General features: G+C 40.6%; 1 protein-coding gene across 1 annotated transcript in view; it reads left to right on the forward strand.

The window, feature by feature from the left end:
• VPS8 (VPS8 subunit of CORVET complex) overlaps nt 1-15,325 on the forward strand; it is a 2,195,799-nt gene that overhangs the window by 852,700 nt on the left and 1,327,774 nt on the right. The window contains exon 16 of the mRNA XM_044075401.1: nt 6,260-6,482. Coding sequence (XP_043931336.1) covers nt 6,260-6,482 — 223 coding nt within the window. The remainder of the gene's footprint in view (nt 1-6,259; nt 6,483-15,325) is intronic.

Here is a 15,325-nt window from a genome sequence, read left to right on the forward strand (position 1 = left end):
TGAATGCACAGGATTCATCAACCTAAATTTAAGAGTAATGGAAGAGTCAAAATATAGAACAGAGTTCCTTTGCAATTTTTATTAGTCAATACAATTAATAGTTTCAAAAGTGATCTAGACAGTTATATTGGAGCAGGTAGATATGGACTCGCATTTTGTAAAACGATGATGACAAAGTGCTCTATAAAGCCAGGTCCCGGGGCATCTTTGCTTCATTGCCTCATCCTTGTCATGGAAAGAGAAGTTCATCTGACCTTTTTCCTGTCTTTCAAAGGTAGTGTTTAAGCCTCAGAGATATGGTCAGGTTGACTTCAGAGACCCTGTTCTGGCAGACAGATATGGTTTCCTTTCCGCCAGAAATTGTCTCCTGTCCCCCCATACACTACAGTTTTTGGAGTGTCCTCTTTTTAACTCCAGATCTCCCCACCCCTAGATTTCTAAATCCTGGCATTGAAAATGTAGCACTTGATTTGGACTGTCAAAACAAGTCTTCAGAGTGACAGTAGTTCCCTGAAAGGGTTCAGCAGCGGTAACCACCTACTCTATGACTTTTGCTGTTTTAGCAGGATTTGGACCCTTTTCTTGCAATCCAGTCATTGTTTTGGACTAAGTTTTCCCATTCTGAAGCAGGTTTTGAATATTCCACTGTTGGTGTTAATTCCATAGCTGTTTCTTCTTGTCATATTTCCCTGAGTACAAAATTCATGTTAGATGTTTCTAAACCATCATGATGGCTTGATGTCAACATTCAAATAATGCTTTCTCCTCCTCCATTGTGGAACTTAACTTTGTTGTTGAATGCCTAGCTCAGCTACCCTTTGAACTAGTGGCTCCCTCCTAAATTAGTTTTCTTTTTAATCTTTGAATTTTATTTATATATATATATATATATATATATATACATATATATATATATATATATATATATATATATATATATATATATATATATATATATATATATATATATATATATATATATTATAGTAGCTGTCAGCAAGATGGATTCATAACTTTTTTTTTTTTTTATGTGGGGAGCCATTTTATTTGTAATTCGTAGAGAGAGAGCTTACATATGAATGAGGCCCAGAAGCCTTATTAAGGTGATGAAAAATGAAAATAAAGCACGTAAAACTCTCTAATTCAAACACCTTTAAGTGCTTTGGCTGTTGGGCCATATAAGAAAGGCATTTTGAATGATAGGATGGTCCACAGTTGTAAACATTGTAGTATATATAATTTAATAGAACAGGGAAGAGAACTTAACATATGTTTTTGAATTAAACTATGTGATAATTGTGGTTTTTAGCGGTGTGGTTTGTTCAATGTCCATTCAGGAAATTACATTTTGGTGAAACAAAAAGAAATTGTAGGGAAAGATTCAGAGAATATTGGAATAAGAATTTTAATTGCCCTCTCTCTGAATATTTCAGTGTATTTCTTAAATCACAGTATAATGATTTAAAAGGTGGAATTTTGTATAAACATTTGAATATGGAGAGAACTAATTTTGTTGTTTAAACACTTTTTTGAGATTTAAAGAAACCAGTTTTATAAAGTATTATGCTAACAGGTCCCTTTTGGACTAAACCAGGAAATAATCTGGAATGTACATTAATTGTTATTTAAATGTGTTATTTGTATTCTATTTGATTTGTTTTGTCTTATTCATGATTGGTGTGTCGTACTATATAATTTTTTTTATTATTGTTTTTGGTGTTTCGTCACTTCCTTTGAAAGTTTAAAAGCTGAGGTGCTAGAAGGTGTTTAAGTTAAGGAGAGCTTTAAGGGCTTGTAATTTTTTCATCAGACTGATTCTCTGTATTGTGTTGTTTGGGCTTATTAAGGTTGTTCCAGCATTCCAGTAGTAAGTTTCCATCATGAATAAAGGCGAGCTTGTATGTTACATACTTGCTGAATGTCCAGGCTAGTGATATCCATTTACACTGAATTCAGGTATGCAGATATGTGCTTAACACTTCATTACACAGTTAAATCTAATAATCCAGGTGAAGTCTTAATAGACAAGTTGTCAGTAGAGCAGCTGAATAATCTGTTTTATGCACTACTGATTTCCATAGAAGTCCAACCGCTGTTTTTTTAGCTTCTGCTGCAAAATCCAATCTGTATGGCTCAGAGCCCTTTCAAATCTTGTACCCGAGAATTTGCTGCCTCTCTTGCCTAGTCAGACGATCTTGTATCCATGACATCTCTGCCTCTGCATCCTAGGTTGCTGTTTGCACCTTTACAGTCTGGACTTTTTTTAAGTCCAAGATCAGGGTAGCATTTGAAAAGCAAGTTCTAAATGTGTTTTATATGTCTTTAGTTTTCTACCGTTTAAACATTTAGTATTCCCTGAAGAGAAGACAGGTTGGTTGAGTAACATGAACCCAAACTAAAAAAAAATATTTAAGAACATGTATTTCACCAGGGCTGAAACCCATTCTGCTGTCCCTTGGGAGGAAGGGGTATTCTGTATTTTCCCTTCTGTCATCTGAGAGATCAAGAACAAGTATATAGACACATTCTCATTCACTCAGTGTTATTCTTGTCTTTATTGGAAAGAGTTGAAGGAGAGGATTCATTTTGAACTTTCCTGTGACGTAATTAATGAGGGTATATAGACCTTCAAAGAAAGTAGTGCAGACCCAGAAGATACTCTGCTAGCAGGAGGATCAGTCAGCTGGTCAATGTCTTGCTGATCGAGATGACATTGGAAACCAGGAGTTAAAAGTATGTGCTACGTTACTGTCATTTGTGATCTTTTTTCAATATTTTTTTTGTGCCAGAATGCTTGTTTCTGGTTCCATAATTATTAGCAGTGCCTTATTGGTGAATCATTCAGATATGCTCTTCTGCTAATGTACTTATCGATCTTGTGATGTGGTTTAAGTGGTGGAGTACAGAGTATGCCATTTACGATTTTTTTTTATGAACAAAAAAGTCTTTATTAAATTATCATGTACAACATAAGCAATCTTGCATTTGTATAAATGAAAAACAAACCATATTAATACAACTTTAGTTGCAAACATTATTCATCACAGACCCCATTGAAACAACTGTAATTGCAAACATTATACATCATTTATAATATCCAGTCATTGTCAGTTAAGTATTACATAGCTCATTCAATGTCTGTCTTCTTTTAAACCTCATTTCTCCTCTGCATGTATTGTTCCCACAATTCCCATTTTTCCTGTGTAGTTTGCACCTTTCCCTTTTCTAAACATCCCAATTCCAGTTATTTTATTTATGTTACTATATTCACTACTTCTAGTAAAGTTGGTTTAGACTTTGATTTCCATAGTCCTAGTGATTGCTTTTTGGCAGGCACCATAATTAGACTCAGCAAGGCCTTACTATGTCTAGGCAATTCTGTTTCTGTATGTAGCTCAAAAAATCATTTCCTTAGTTACACCAATCTGCTCACCACGCATCCCTGAAAGAGCAGTCCGCAGGGAATCCCTAAAGTCTGCCAACTCACTACATTCTCAGAAAATATGGTCCCAGTTACCTCTTTCTTCCCCACCGTTAAAAACTTCGCCAAAGCCAACTCCATGCTACTCAAGTCAGAAGTGACAAACTTCACGACACCCATGCAAAAGGGAACTGAATGTAAAATGGCTGAATCCTACACTAAGGCACTGTACAAGCACATACACTCATGCATGAGTCATGCCATCCCTAACAGAACCAAGACACTCTCCTCCAAAAAAAGGAAGCCAATCTGGTGGTCCCCAGCCATAAACAAAATATAAAACAGAAGGAAGAAATTGTTGCAGAAAAGAGGAAAATCTCAACATGTAAAAAAACTCCATTATCAGCCTTAGCAAAAAGCTGAGATACCTCATAAAATCGTTCAAAGCTAGTTACGAAAAAGAATTGCCAAAGATTCCAAAGACAACCACAAGACATTCCATACGTATGTCAAAAATTTAAGTGGCCATGCTCAGATCTGCTCTGAGTTACAACAGAATGGCATTAAATATACTGATCCCAAGGATATTGCCAATATCCTGGCAGATCGAATCAGTGCCAATTTCACCCCCCCTCACCCCCTAAAGGGCCCATCCTAATACCGGAAGATTGCCAAATTCCGGTCATCACAGCCACACAGGTAAAAAACGCACTCTCCAAAGCTAAAAATACAGCATCCATGAGAAGATCAGATGATATCCCGAGCTGTGTACTGCATGAACTACAAAACAAACTGACACTTCACCGAAGCATCATGTTCAACCACAGCCTCACCTCAGGCTTTGTGCCCACTGAATGGCACACAGCTACCGTTATCCCACTTCACAAGGGAGGATCCACAGTGGATCCCGGGAACTATCGCCCCATCAGTCTGATGAGCCTGGTCTGCAAGGCCATGGAATGCATTATCAGGAACTTATAAATAAGGACATTGGCAACCTTCAAATGTTGGACCCCACCCAATTCGGGTTCATGAAGAGCCAATCCTGTTTCCTCACCCTGATAGATTTCTTTGAATCAGTCTCTAGAACCATGGAAAAGGGTAAGGCAGTCCACACAGCCTATCTGGACCTTGCCAAGGCTTTTGACACCACCCCCCACTCTGGAATCATAAAAAACTTACCAAGCTGGGCATTAATCCCTACATCACTCAATGGGTTGCCAATTGGCTTACTGCCAGAACACACACTGTAAAAATATCCAATTCCAGATCCAGCTCCAGACAAGTGGAGTACCTCAGGGTTCAGTCCTGGGGCCGCTGTTGTTTGGCATCTACTTCTCTGAAGTACAGGCCAACACTAAGGGACTCTGGCTAACAAAGTTCGCAGATGACTGCAAACTGGGAGCCATTATCGATTCCCCAAATGATGTAGATATCCTACAAAAGGGCCTTACAGAAACAAATGCTTGGTGCCAGAGTCATGGACTCGAGCTCAATGCCAAGAAATGTATAGTTATCCCCTTTGGAAAAAACACGTACCCATGAACTACCACATAGGCAGCAATACCCTAAACACTGAAAGTGTGATGAGAAACTTAGGAACACAGGTGGACAGTGGTCTCACCTTCGATAACCACATTGCCACAACAGTGAGGAAATTCTTCTATGTGGCACACCTCATCACAAAGGGCTTTTCATCCAGAAAGGAGGTCATTGTCCCACTTTACTCGTCCCTCATTAGACCCATTATAGAGTACGATGCCCCATTTGGTCTTGACCTCACAAAACATCTGCAACAGTTGGAAAGGCCTCAGAAATATCTCACTAAAAGAATCACAGGTCTAAAGCAGATGCCCTATGCCGACCATCTAAAAAAACTCCAGCTATATTCTGTCGCATATCACCTACTCAGAGGCGACCTCTGCTTAACTTACAAGGCCATGTCTAGCCCTGATCTGTTGGACATGCTCCACCTAAAGAAGTCCCAATCCCTCAGAGCCACACCCTCCAGGGAACTAAACCTTGTTGTCACAGTGAACAAGACATGTTGGGCGGGATAGGTTCCTGACCCAAATACTCCCCATACTCTGGAATAGACTGCCCATACATGTCAAGCAAGAGCGCCTCTTTGGCCCTCTTCAAAAGGAAACTTGACAATTGGATGGGAAATTCACCCTGGGAATCACATCAGTCGCCCTAATAGACAGGGGTCCAGGGAAGTAAACATTGTGAGCATAAACAACCAGGGAATTGTTATGGGTAGGCTTGTATAGCCCCTAGCGCCGATAGCCTAGTACCAACCTATGAACCTAATCATATTTCCAACATCTGCTGTCTGCTTGAGGAAAAATTCTTTGGATTCTACTTTGGGTATAAAAATACCTATGTAAACACTTCCAAGCAAAGATCCCACATCTGTTAGACCTTGTTGCATATTTGGGAGATATACGTATATCCCCATTACTTAGAGTATAGGTTTGTTATTTTTGTAACATGTAGCACTTTTCATTTGTATGCAGATGTGTATATGCTTAGGTATTCCTTTATACTGGATGAGTTTTTGTGAGTATATTCTGTTTGTTTTGCTGGGCTGTTTTTGAAACTGGTCTTCCAACTGATAAATGAATCAAGTTAAGATTAGAGAGAAATGGTGCTGACAGCTTGCCTTTTCTAGTGGAAATGCAGTTTTACTGTAGATGACGTATGTCTTTTCAGGGCATTTGATAAACTGATTTTTTTTTTGTGAGGTTATTGCTGTTGTACTTTTTGACAAAATTCTCTTTTAGCATTTTCTGGTGTTTAATATAATTATACATAAACAGTTGTTTGTTTTTTCAGAGATCTTTTGTTTGGCCAGATCTATAATAAGCTAAGTGAAAATTCTGTGGCAAAAAGTGTTTTCCTGGAGTGTCTGGAACCATACATTCTAAATGAGCGCCTGCCTGGTATTACACCACAAATAATGAAGGAACTACTTACTTATCTTCAAGAAAATGGCATGATGGAGGACATCGAGACCTGTATTGTGCACATGGATATCACAAGCCTGGACATTCAGCAAGTATGTATCATACAAGCTCGCCTTCATTCATGATGGAAACTTTTTACTGGAATGCTGGAGCAATACTTATCTTTATGAAAATGTGTATTGTTGTCTTGATCAGAGTGTATGCACTAGTGGAGCTGATGAAAGCTGTTATGCTATGTAGTTTTTGGCACTTATTGAGAAACTAAACAGCATACATCAAAATCTAGGAGCTACACCCAGACTCTGTGTGTGTGTGTGTGTGTGTGTGTGTGTGTGTGTGTGTGTATATGTATATCTGTAATATCTATCTAAATACTACACAGTATGGGGTAATCACACTGTTGACATGTTACATTAATGGCTGCATAATGAGCATACACCAATTGTTATTGCATATGGAAATAGGTACATATGTACCTTACATGGGATTATAATTTAGGAGGATCCTCACCACTGGATACTTCCCACATCCAGAGTGGATCCTTAGAGAATCCAAGTCTTTCTTCTTGTCAGATAAAACTGTTGCTTCTAAAGTTGCCGCACTGTCATTCATATCAGAGGAATTTTGTAAAAGCAGGTATGAGAGCTTTTCTTTAGTTGTTTTCTGCTAAGTCTTGGAGGCTTATTTGCACTACCTTTATACTTCTAAATCCTGGCTTTTCCAACTAGTTTTCTTTGTGTACATTGTTTTAACTTAAAATTTTTATTGAGTTTTCAATAACACTTTTACAGTTTGATTTGCCGTTGTTGTAATGGTTTTATAACTATTGTTGCATACATTTTCTTGTGGGCAGAAGATGGTGGCCCAAGATGAGCATGGTTGCTGCCTCTGCTAACTTCGACATGATTGTCATCTTGAGGATTCTCTCTCATTTGCTAAATTCAACCATACTACATTGCATGACAGATCAGAAATGTCTTGAGAATATTTAAATTTAAATATTGAAGACACAAATGTCCCTCTCCCTTCATAAAAAAGGTTATCTCAGTATTTAACCTTGGTGAGGCACTGTAAATGGTACTGAACAAGGCCTTCAGTACCACCTACAAGGCTTTCAATGGCACTGCAGGTGCCATTGAAAGCCTTGTTCCATGGAGTGAGCATAGGTCCTGTTTGCTAATTTGTCTAACCTTTATACATTTCCCTACAAGCAAGTTTGATGAATTTCCACTCATCAGGAAGCCTAATCAAAAGGACACCTACTGAGGTTTCATTGAGTCAGTCCTCAGTAGGGTATGCTTCCCTGGCACTGGAAGAATTACTTTGGCTTTGTTTAGTAGTGAGACCGTACCATATATTCATCTTTTTCCCCTTTCATTTCTGCCAAGCCTCCTACCATGCTCCAAGTGCAGGCCTGTGGAAGAAAGGCTCGCTACTGTTAAATTGTCTTCATCTGTCACACGCCAGAGGGTGTTCTCTTTGAAGACTTGAATGAAGGTACTGTTGAATTACTCCTTAGCTCTAATTTCCTGAGTCAGACTAGTAGTGGCAAGGAATAAGAGGGCTATGCATTCAACTGTATCCTAGGAGGGCTTTCAGGAGTTAACAAAGACGTTGACCATTTTTTTAATCATAGTCATTAAATCACAGTTGTAACAGTGACATATGTACTGAGCCAGATCATGGTCAAATGAGGCCCTAGCATACCTCTTAACTGTCCCTGATTTTAACTCAGATTTTATCTCTGTCCCTCTTAATCCTTCTAAAACTGGTGATTTTTGGGGAAAAATGCGGTACATTACACTTAATAAATAATGACAATAATTATAGACTTCTTTTACTTTAGAAAATGTATATTAATTCACATGGTCTTATTCTGTCACTGTCTCACGTTAATAATATTAGTATTTTGAAAGTGTCCCTGACTGTGTCTGATTATTTCCGGATTTGTCCCTGATTCTGTTGAAATTTGTACCTGATTGGTTGAGAGCTATGGGCCCTAGGCAGGGTAATGAACCAGCACCCCCCAGTCATTCATGTCCTTTTACTTGTCTGCCGCCCATTACCTTTAACACTGTTCAAACCTGTCACTGTGTATACTGTTTTCTTTATGCTTGCAGTGATTACAGAGATTTAGATTTAAGTTAAAACTTTTATTTCAAATTTCACAGCACAAATGCTGATGGCCTTTTGTTAAACAAAACAAACAAAAAAAACAGGCTCACATTAAGACATGTCATGAACAAAGATAAACTTCTGTTCTTTTGTAACTCATACTCATTGAAAATGCATTGAAACTAGCATTCACTGAAAATACATCTGGCCAGTGGCAGATTGTGTACATTGGGCCCCGGGCTGTTTTCAAATCATAGGACCCCGTGTTCATTTTTAGAACTATACTTAAATACCTATATTCTTGTTCGAGTGCATTTTAAAATTGTAGCGTTGAACATTTTTCCAGTATGCAGTGAAACAAAATGTATTAACAAATAATGACAAATGTACCTATTTCAGAACATTTCAGTCATAAAAGGACACTAAAACTGCTGTCATTATAATCCACCAATATCCGTACTAAATAATTACTGCAACTTTATTGACTTTGTAGACATCAAAGATTGACTCACAAATTTTTAATTTCATCAGTGTCAGTCATTTTTATCCACAGACATCTCCCAAACCTAGCAAGTACAGCTACATTGTTGACTGCATCCTTCTCAGATGTCTGTCAGAAAAATTTAAACCGTAATAATAACTAAAGTCAGATATTGCAAATGTGTTTCACACAAACACACACAGTAGCGAAAGTATTCCAATTTAATTCATGCGCACGTAAACTAGTCCTGCAAAGCCAGATTAACAACTGTTTAAAAATGGCTTGATAAGTGGAGAAGGTACTTTCAACCACAGAGAGCCATCCCCATCCTCATCAGCGGTTATCGACACTTTGTTGACTGTGTACACCCCATATTGTTATGAAGAAATAAATTACATGTACTTTGCCAGCTTTGGATGAATTACATGAAGCTGCATAATGATTACACGCTTCAGACCACAAGATCCAACCATGTGTAGCACAGTTTAAATAGAAGAGTATTTATGACATATTAACTAACTAATAACATATGCCAAGTCAATGTATACACAATCTGTGCAAAAGTAAAAGTTATCTGAATAATTCCACTTTAAAGAGAACTATTACTAATGCAAAGGTTGCTGCTGGCAGTCACATTTGCATTTCTGTGCTTCATCTGAAAATACATTTCCTGCTGCCCTTGAAGAAAAAATTTCCTAGGTTGCATTAAATGGTATGCTGCTGACATTGGCATAACATTTCCTGAACTAGATCAGTTATGCCATAGAGAATGTCTGGCAAACAACAGCAACAGGTTCATACTTACTAGGCAAGCAGTCGTTGACCATTAAGGAGCCTAGCCCAAATTTCCAATTGCTCTTAAGCACTGTCTGGTTACGTGACTTTCTCAATGTCACACAGTAGGTAAATGGAGGTGGAGATGGTTAAACCCAGCACCCTTGCTACAGGAAGCAGCTGATTAACAAGTTGGGAGTTTTAGTTCTCTGCACTAACTACCAGAGTAATAGTTTTTAACTAAATGCTGATATAGTTTACAATCCAGTCTTGTAGAAAAAATGGTACTTGCGTATTATCGCAACAAGATGTTTGCGGTCGCGAAATTCCCATGCTTCAACTTGTGTGAGGGCATGAAACACTGTAAGGTGTTTTTAAAAGTCCTTATTGTTGAGGGAAAAGTTTGCATTACCTTCAGGTACAGAAAAAATGTACAAAATCCTCTTCCTGATTTGCATGCATTACAAACGCACGCTTTAATTGTCATAGCTGACAAATGGAATGATGTTCTTCATCTCACATTGCTGCAGTCCTTACACTTGGGTAGTCCGCTGTCCTCGGTCGGCCCGAATATCAAAGTATTAGGCTGACGTCGGTCAAGGCGCTTAAGACTGACATCAGGACGTCAGGGTACAAATGCGCATGACCGACGTCATATCCTCAGTCTTTTTTGCCGCATGGTCCGATGCAGAAGCAGCGTTGCAAGTGCCGTTCGGCGTTCTGAAATTTTTCGAATTCGGAGTTTCAGACCGAGTCAAAGTTGGCTAAGTACCCCGTTGGGGAATATTTTAGTTTTTTCTTGCCTCAGTGGTTTACCGGATGTCAGAAAAAGTGAATAACTGTATTTCTTGTGGGAAACAGATACCGCATAGAGATTATCATACTTTGTGTATTCCTTGTTTGGGGCCTGAGCACGACGTTGTTGGGTGTCGCTTTTGTGCTAAGTTTAATAAGCGCACTATTAAGCGAAGGTTAGATTGTGCCAGGTTGGTCTTCGGGAAGCGGTGCAATTATAATATGCCGTCGGATGCTCCGACGCCCGCGTCTTCGAAGAAGCGCAAAGACAAAGCAGCTAAACTCAGGCAAGAAGAGTCGTCCGTACCGGACACCGGTTCTTTAGAGGCGTCAGTGGAACCGGTGGTTCCGCCGGAGGCTTCTCTGGAGTCCCAGGGGGAGACTTTGATATTGCAGGATGTGGCCTCTCAGGAGGCAGGTCAGGCTGAAGGGGCTTCTCAGGTTACTGTACTCCCCTCCCTTCCTAGGGTGGTTAGGCCCTCTCCTTCTGTTTCCAAGGCTTCTCCCAGAGGCAGGCCAGGTTTAGCTTCTGTTGGTGTCACTCCTAGTTCATCAGGATCTGTGCCCAAGAAGCACATGCTTAAAATGGCAGAAGATTTAATTACTTTGATTAGAGGTTCTTTGCCCCCCTCCTGATAAGAGGCCTAGGGTGGAACCAGAGTTGGGGAGTTTTGAGCAGGCTTCGGATGTTTCAGAGTCTTCGGCTGAAGACTTGCAGGAGTATTCTCCTTATTCAGATTCTGATGTGGATGATTCTACTCCTTCTGCTTCTCCTCCAGAGGATTTTTCTTTTCAGAGACTCTTCATTCCATGAGGGAGCATTTTAAGTGGGAAGGTCAGGACTTCTCTGATTCCAGGAAAAGGCTTAGGGAATTTTTGCTTTTACCCCAGCATAGGCCTTTGGCTATACCACCTGTTCTGGATGTTGTGGAAGATGTGTTTGCAGAGGCTTCACTTAATCCTGATTCTTTGCCTCCTGCTCCTGTTAAACCGGACAGGTATTACAGGGTGCCTGAAGCTCATAAATATCTTTATAAGAGTCCTAGGGCGGACCCAGAAACTGTTAGTCAGGGACCTAAGGGTCAAGGCCTCTGTTGTAAAAATCCGGTTCCTCCAGATAAAGAGGCCAGAGCTTTGGATAGATGGGGAAAGAAAGTCTATACTTCTTCCACCTTAGCTATGAGGGCTTTGAATTGCCAGTTTCACATGTTGAAATATCAGAACTATCTTCTTTCTCAATTGAAGTCTAAGGTAGATGCTCTGGCAGAAGGCATTGAGTGTAAAGAATTACAAGATTTGGTACATGTTTCTGAACAGGTGGATAAGCATTCTTTACAATGTGGTTTTGATGCTGTACAGGCCTCGTCTAGGGTGGCTGCCACTGGGTCAGTTCTTCGCAGGCACGCCTGGCTGAGGGATCAGAATTTATCTGACCATGTTAAGACAAGGATTTTAGATGCTCCTTTACAGTCTGATGTGTTGTTTGGGTCACCTGTGGAGGCAGTCTTAAAGAAAATGGAAGACAAGGCTAAGTCTATGCAGGCTGTTAAAGATTTTTTGCAAGTTCAGCCTCCGAAGTTTAGCAGGAATTGGCCTGCTAAGGGGTGGACGACCCTTCTTATGATTTACAGTCTAGGGAAGATCTAGGCGTGGTAGGGGCAGAGCTCAGGGCTCTTTCAGACCTAGAACAGGGAGTTCACCTGCACAGTCTTCGGGTGAGGGCAGGGGCCAGTCCTTTCGTAAACAGGCCCAATGACCTACCTTTTCAGCTGCCAGAGCCTTCTTGTCTGGCAGCACCTTTGGGAGGAAGGTTGGCACTCTTCAAAGAAAATTGGAGTTTAATTACCCAGGACAGATGGGTATTGGATATTATACACCAAGGTTACAAGTTTTATTTCCATACCTTGCCTCCTTTCAAAGGCATGCCAGACGTTCCTCCTCAGCAAAGAATAGAGGCTCACAAACAAATTTCTCTGCTGCTTCAGATAGGGGCCATACAGCCGGTCCCTCTGCCAGAAGTGGGCCTAGGATTTTATTCTCGCCTGTTCCTAGTACCAAAGAAGGGGAACACGTGGAGACCAATTTGGGATTTATCTATCCTCAACACTTATCTGGACATTCCCAAGTTCAAAATGTTGACGTTACAACAGCTTTTACCTCTGCTGGGCAAAGATCACTGGATGGTGACTCTGGATCTCAAGGAGGCTTACCTTCATGTTCCTATCAGGCTAAGTTGCAGGAAGTATCAGCGTTTTCGAGCTGGGACTTCTCATTATCAGTTCTCTGCATTGCCCTTTGGCTTATCTACTGCGCCCAGAGTGTTCATGAAGGTTCTGGCTCCAGTGATAGCTTTCTTCAGGCTAAAAGTAATACAGATCTATCCTTATTTGGACGATTGCCTGATTCTGGCCCAAGGAAGGGACGAACTTCTTCATCATTTGCAATATGTGATAGCAGTGCTAAGATGCCTGGGGTATTCTGTGAACGAAATAAAGTCCAGTCTAGTACCCTCTCAGGACATGTGCTTTCTGGGTGTGAGACTGAATACAGCATCCCAGATGGCCTTTTTGACCCCGGACAAACAAAAGAATCTTTCCCTTTACTTCCATCAATTGTCTCATCAGTCCAGGCTGACTGCAAGGACAGTCCTTCAAGCCTTGGGGTTCATGGCATCTTGTATTCTGGTGCTTCCCAATGCCAAACTGCATATGAGGAAGCTACAATGGTATCTCAAAATGTATGGACACAGCACTGCCAAGATATGGACACTGTCATTCAGATAATACCTTGCATTCAAAAGGAATTTTTGTGGTGGGCTCAGGAATGTCACCTAAACAAGGGACTCTCTGTGACCCGGCCAGAGGCGAGTCAGATTCTAATGACAGATGCCTCAGACAAAGCTTGGGGAGCTCATCTAAATGGAAAGTGGATACAAGACACGTGGCCTGCCAGACTACAACATCTACATATCAACTTGAAGGAGATGTTAGCAGTCCAATTTGCATTAATAGCTTTCAAGGATTTACTTCTTCAAGGGCAGGTGTTGGTTCTAACAGACAACACAACTGTCATGTGGTACATCAACAAGCAAGGGGGAACACATTCTTATCCTCTATGCAGACAAGCAATGATTTTGTGGGAGACTGCTCTCAGTTTACAGATAAATCTTCAGGCAAGGTTTCTGCCGGGAGCACAGAACTCCTTAGCAGATGTGTTGAGCAGACGAATTATGGATCCCCACGAGTGGAAATTGGATCCTCATGTGTTTCAGAAATTGACAGTGTCATGGGGAACTCCAGACATAGATCTGTTCGCTTCTCCACTAAACTACCAGCTGCCAAAGTTTTGCACAAAAAGGTTTCATCCCACAGCTTGGAAAGTGGATGCTCTTTCTTTCAATTGGAGCAATCTTCATGTGTATGCCTTTCCACCTCTGCCTCTCCTCCCAAAGGTACTCCTAAAGGTCAGACAGGACAAGCCAAAGATGATTTTAATAGCTCCAGATTGGCCTCGACAGCACTGGTACCCATTACTGAGAAGTCTGGTATGGGAGCCTCCATGGCCTTTGCCTTCGATTCCACACCTGCTGTCTCAGGAGAGCAGTCATTTACTCAATGTCAAACTTCACTCTCTTCACCTAACAGCCTGGCATATTCTGTTTTAAACCCGGGAGGGTCTCAGCTTTCACAGCAAGTTTTGAATGTTATTTTGGAGGCCAGAAGGCCTAGTACAAGGAAAGTGTACGCAGATAAATGGAAGAGATTTTTATTTTGGAGTGCAGCAAAGGAATTTGATGTTTCTAAGCCTAATTTAAGTGTGGCTCTTCAATATCTTGCTGAGTTACTGGACAAAGGTTTGTCCTTCTCTTCTATTAAGGTTCATGCTGCAGCAATTTCTGCTCACTATGACTGTGACCCACCATTGTTTTCTCATCCTTTGTTTAAGCAATTCCTTAGAGGGGCAAAGAATATAAGACCCCACGTAGAGCTCCTACTCCTGCTTGGGATCTCAATTTTGTGTTGGAGAAACTCACTCTACAACCTTTTGAGCCTGCAGCTACTGCCGAGTTGAAATATTTATCATGGAAGACTGCTTTTTTGTTGGCCATTACCTCTGCGAGAAGGGTTTCTGAATTACAGGCCCTTATGGCGGTTGAGCCTTTCTTAATTTTCCATAAGGATAGGGTATCTTTACGTACTAATCCTTCCTTTATGCCTAAAGTGGTTTCTAGTGTGGCTTTAAACCAAACTATTCATTTGCCTACTTTTTATGCAAACCCCCAAAATAAAGGGGAAAAGATTTTGCACACCTTGGATATACACAGGCAGTTGCGATATTATTTAAGCAGAACTAAAGGGTTCAGGCAGTCTCAGCAGTTTTTTGTTTCATTTGCTTTGGGTTCTCAGGGCAAGCCTGTGTCAAAACAAACTATTTCTAAGTGGATTGGGTTTTGTATTGCTTTCTGTTATTCCCATCATGGTAAGGAGCTTCCAGCTGGGATTAGGCCTCATTCCACTAGGGCTACTGCCACTTCTACAGCTTTTTAAGGGGTGGCAACTAAAGATATTTTGGAGGCAGCTACTTGGAGTTCAGTGCATACTTTCTCTAAGCATTACCACCTTCCACTTTACTCTAAATCTAGGGCTGGTTTTGCCACTGCAATTTTACAAGGCATTTTGGCAGCTCCTACTGCTTTATAGTTTTGCCATCCTCCCTTACCTCTGCTTTGGGATTCTACCCAAGTGTAAGGACTGCAGCAATGTGAGATGA

Source organism: Protopterus annectens, chromosome 6.part1 (genome assembly GCF_019279795.1).
Source record: "Protopterus annectens isolate FY-2018-M chromosome 6.part1, PAN1.0, whole genome shotgun sequence".
Classification (NCBI taxonomy): domain Eukaryota; kingdom Metazoa; phylum Chordata; order Ceratodontiformes; family Protopteridae; genus Protopterus; species Protopterus annectens.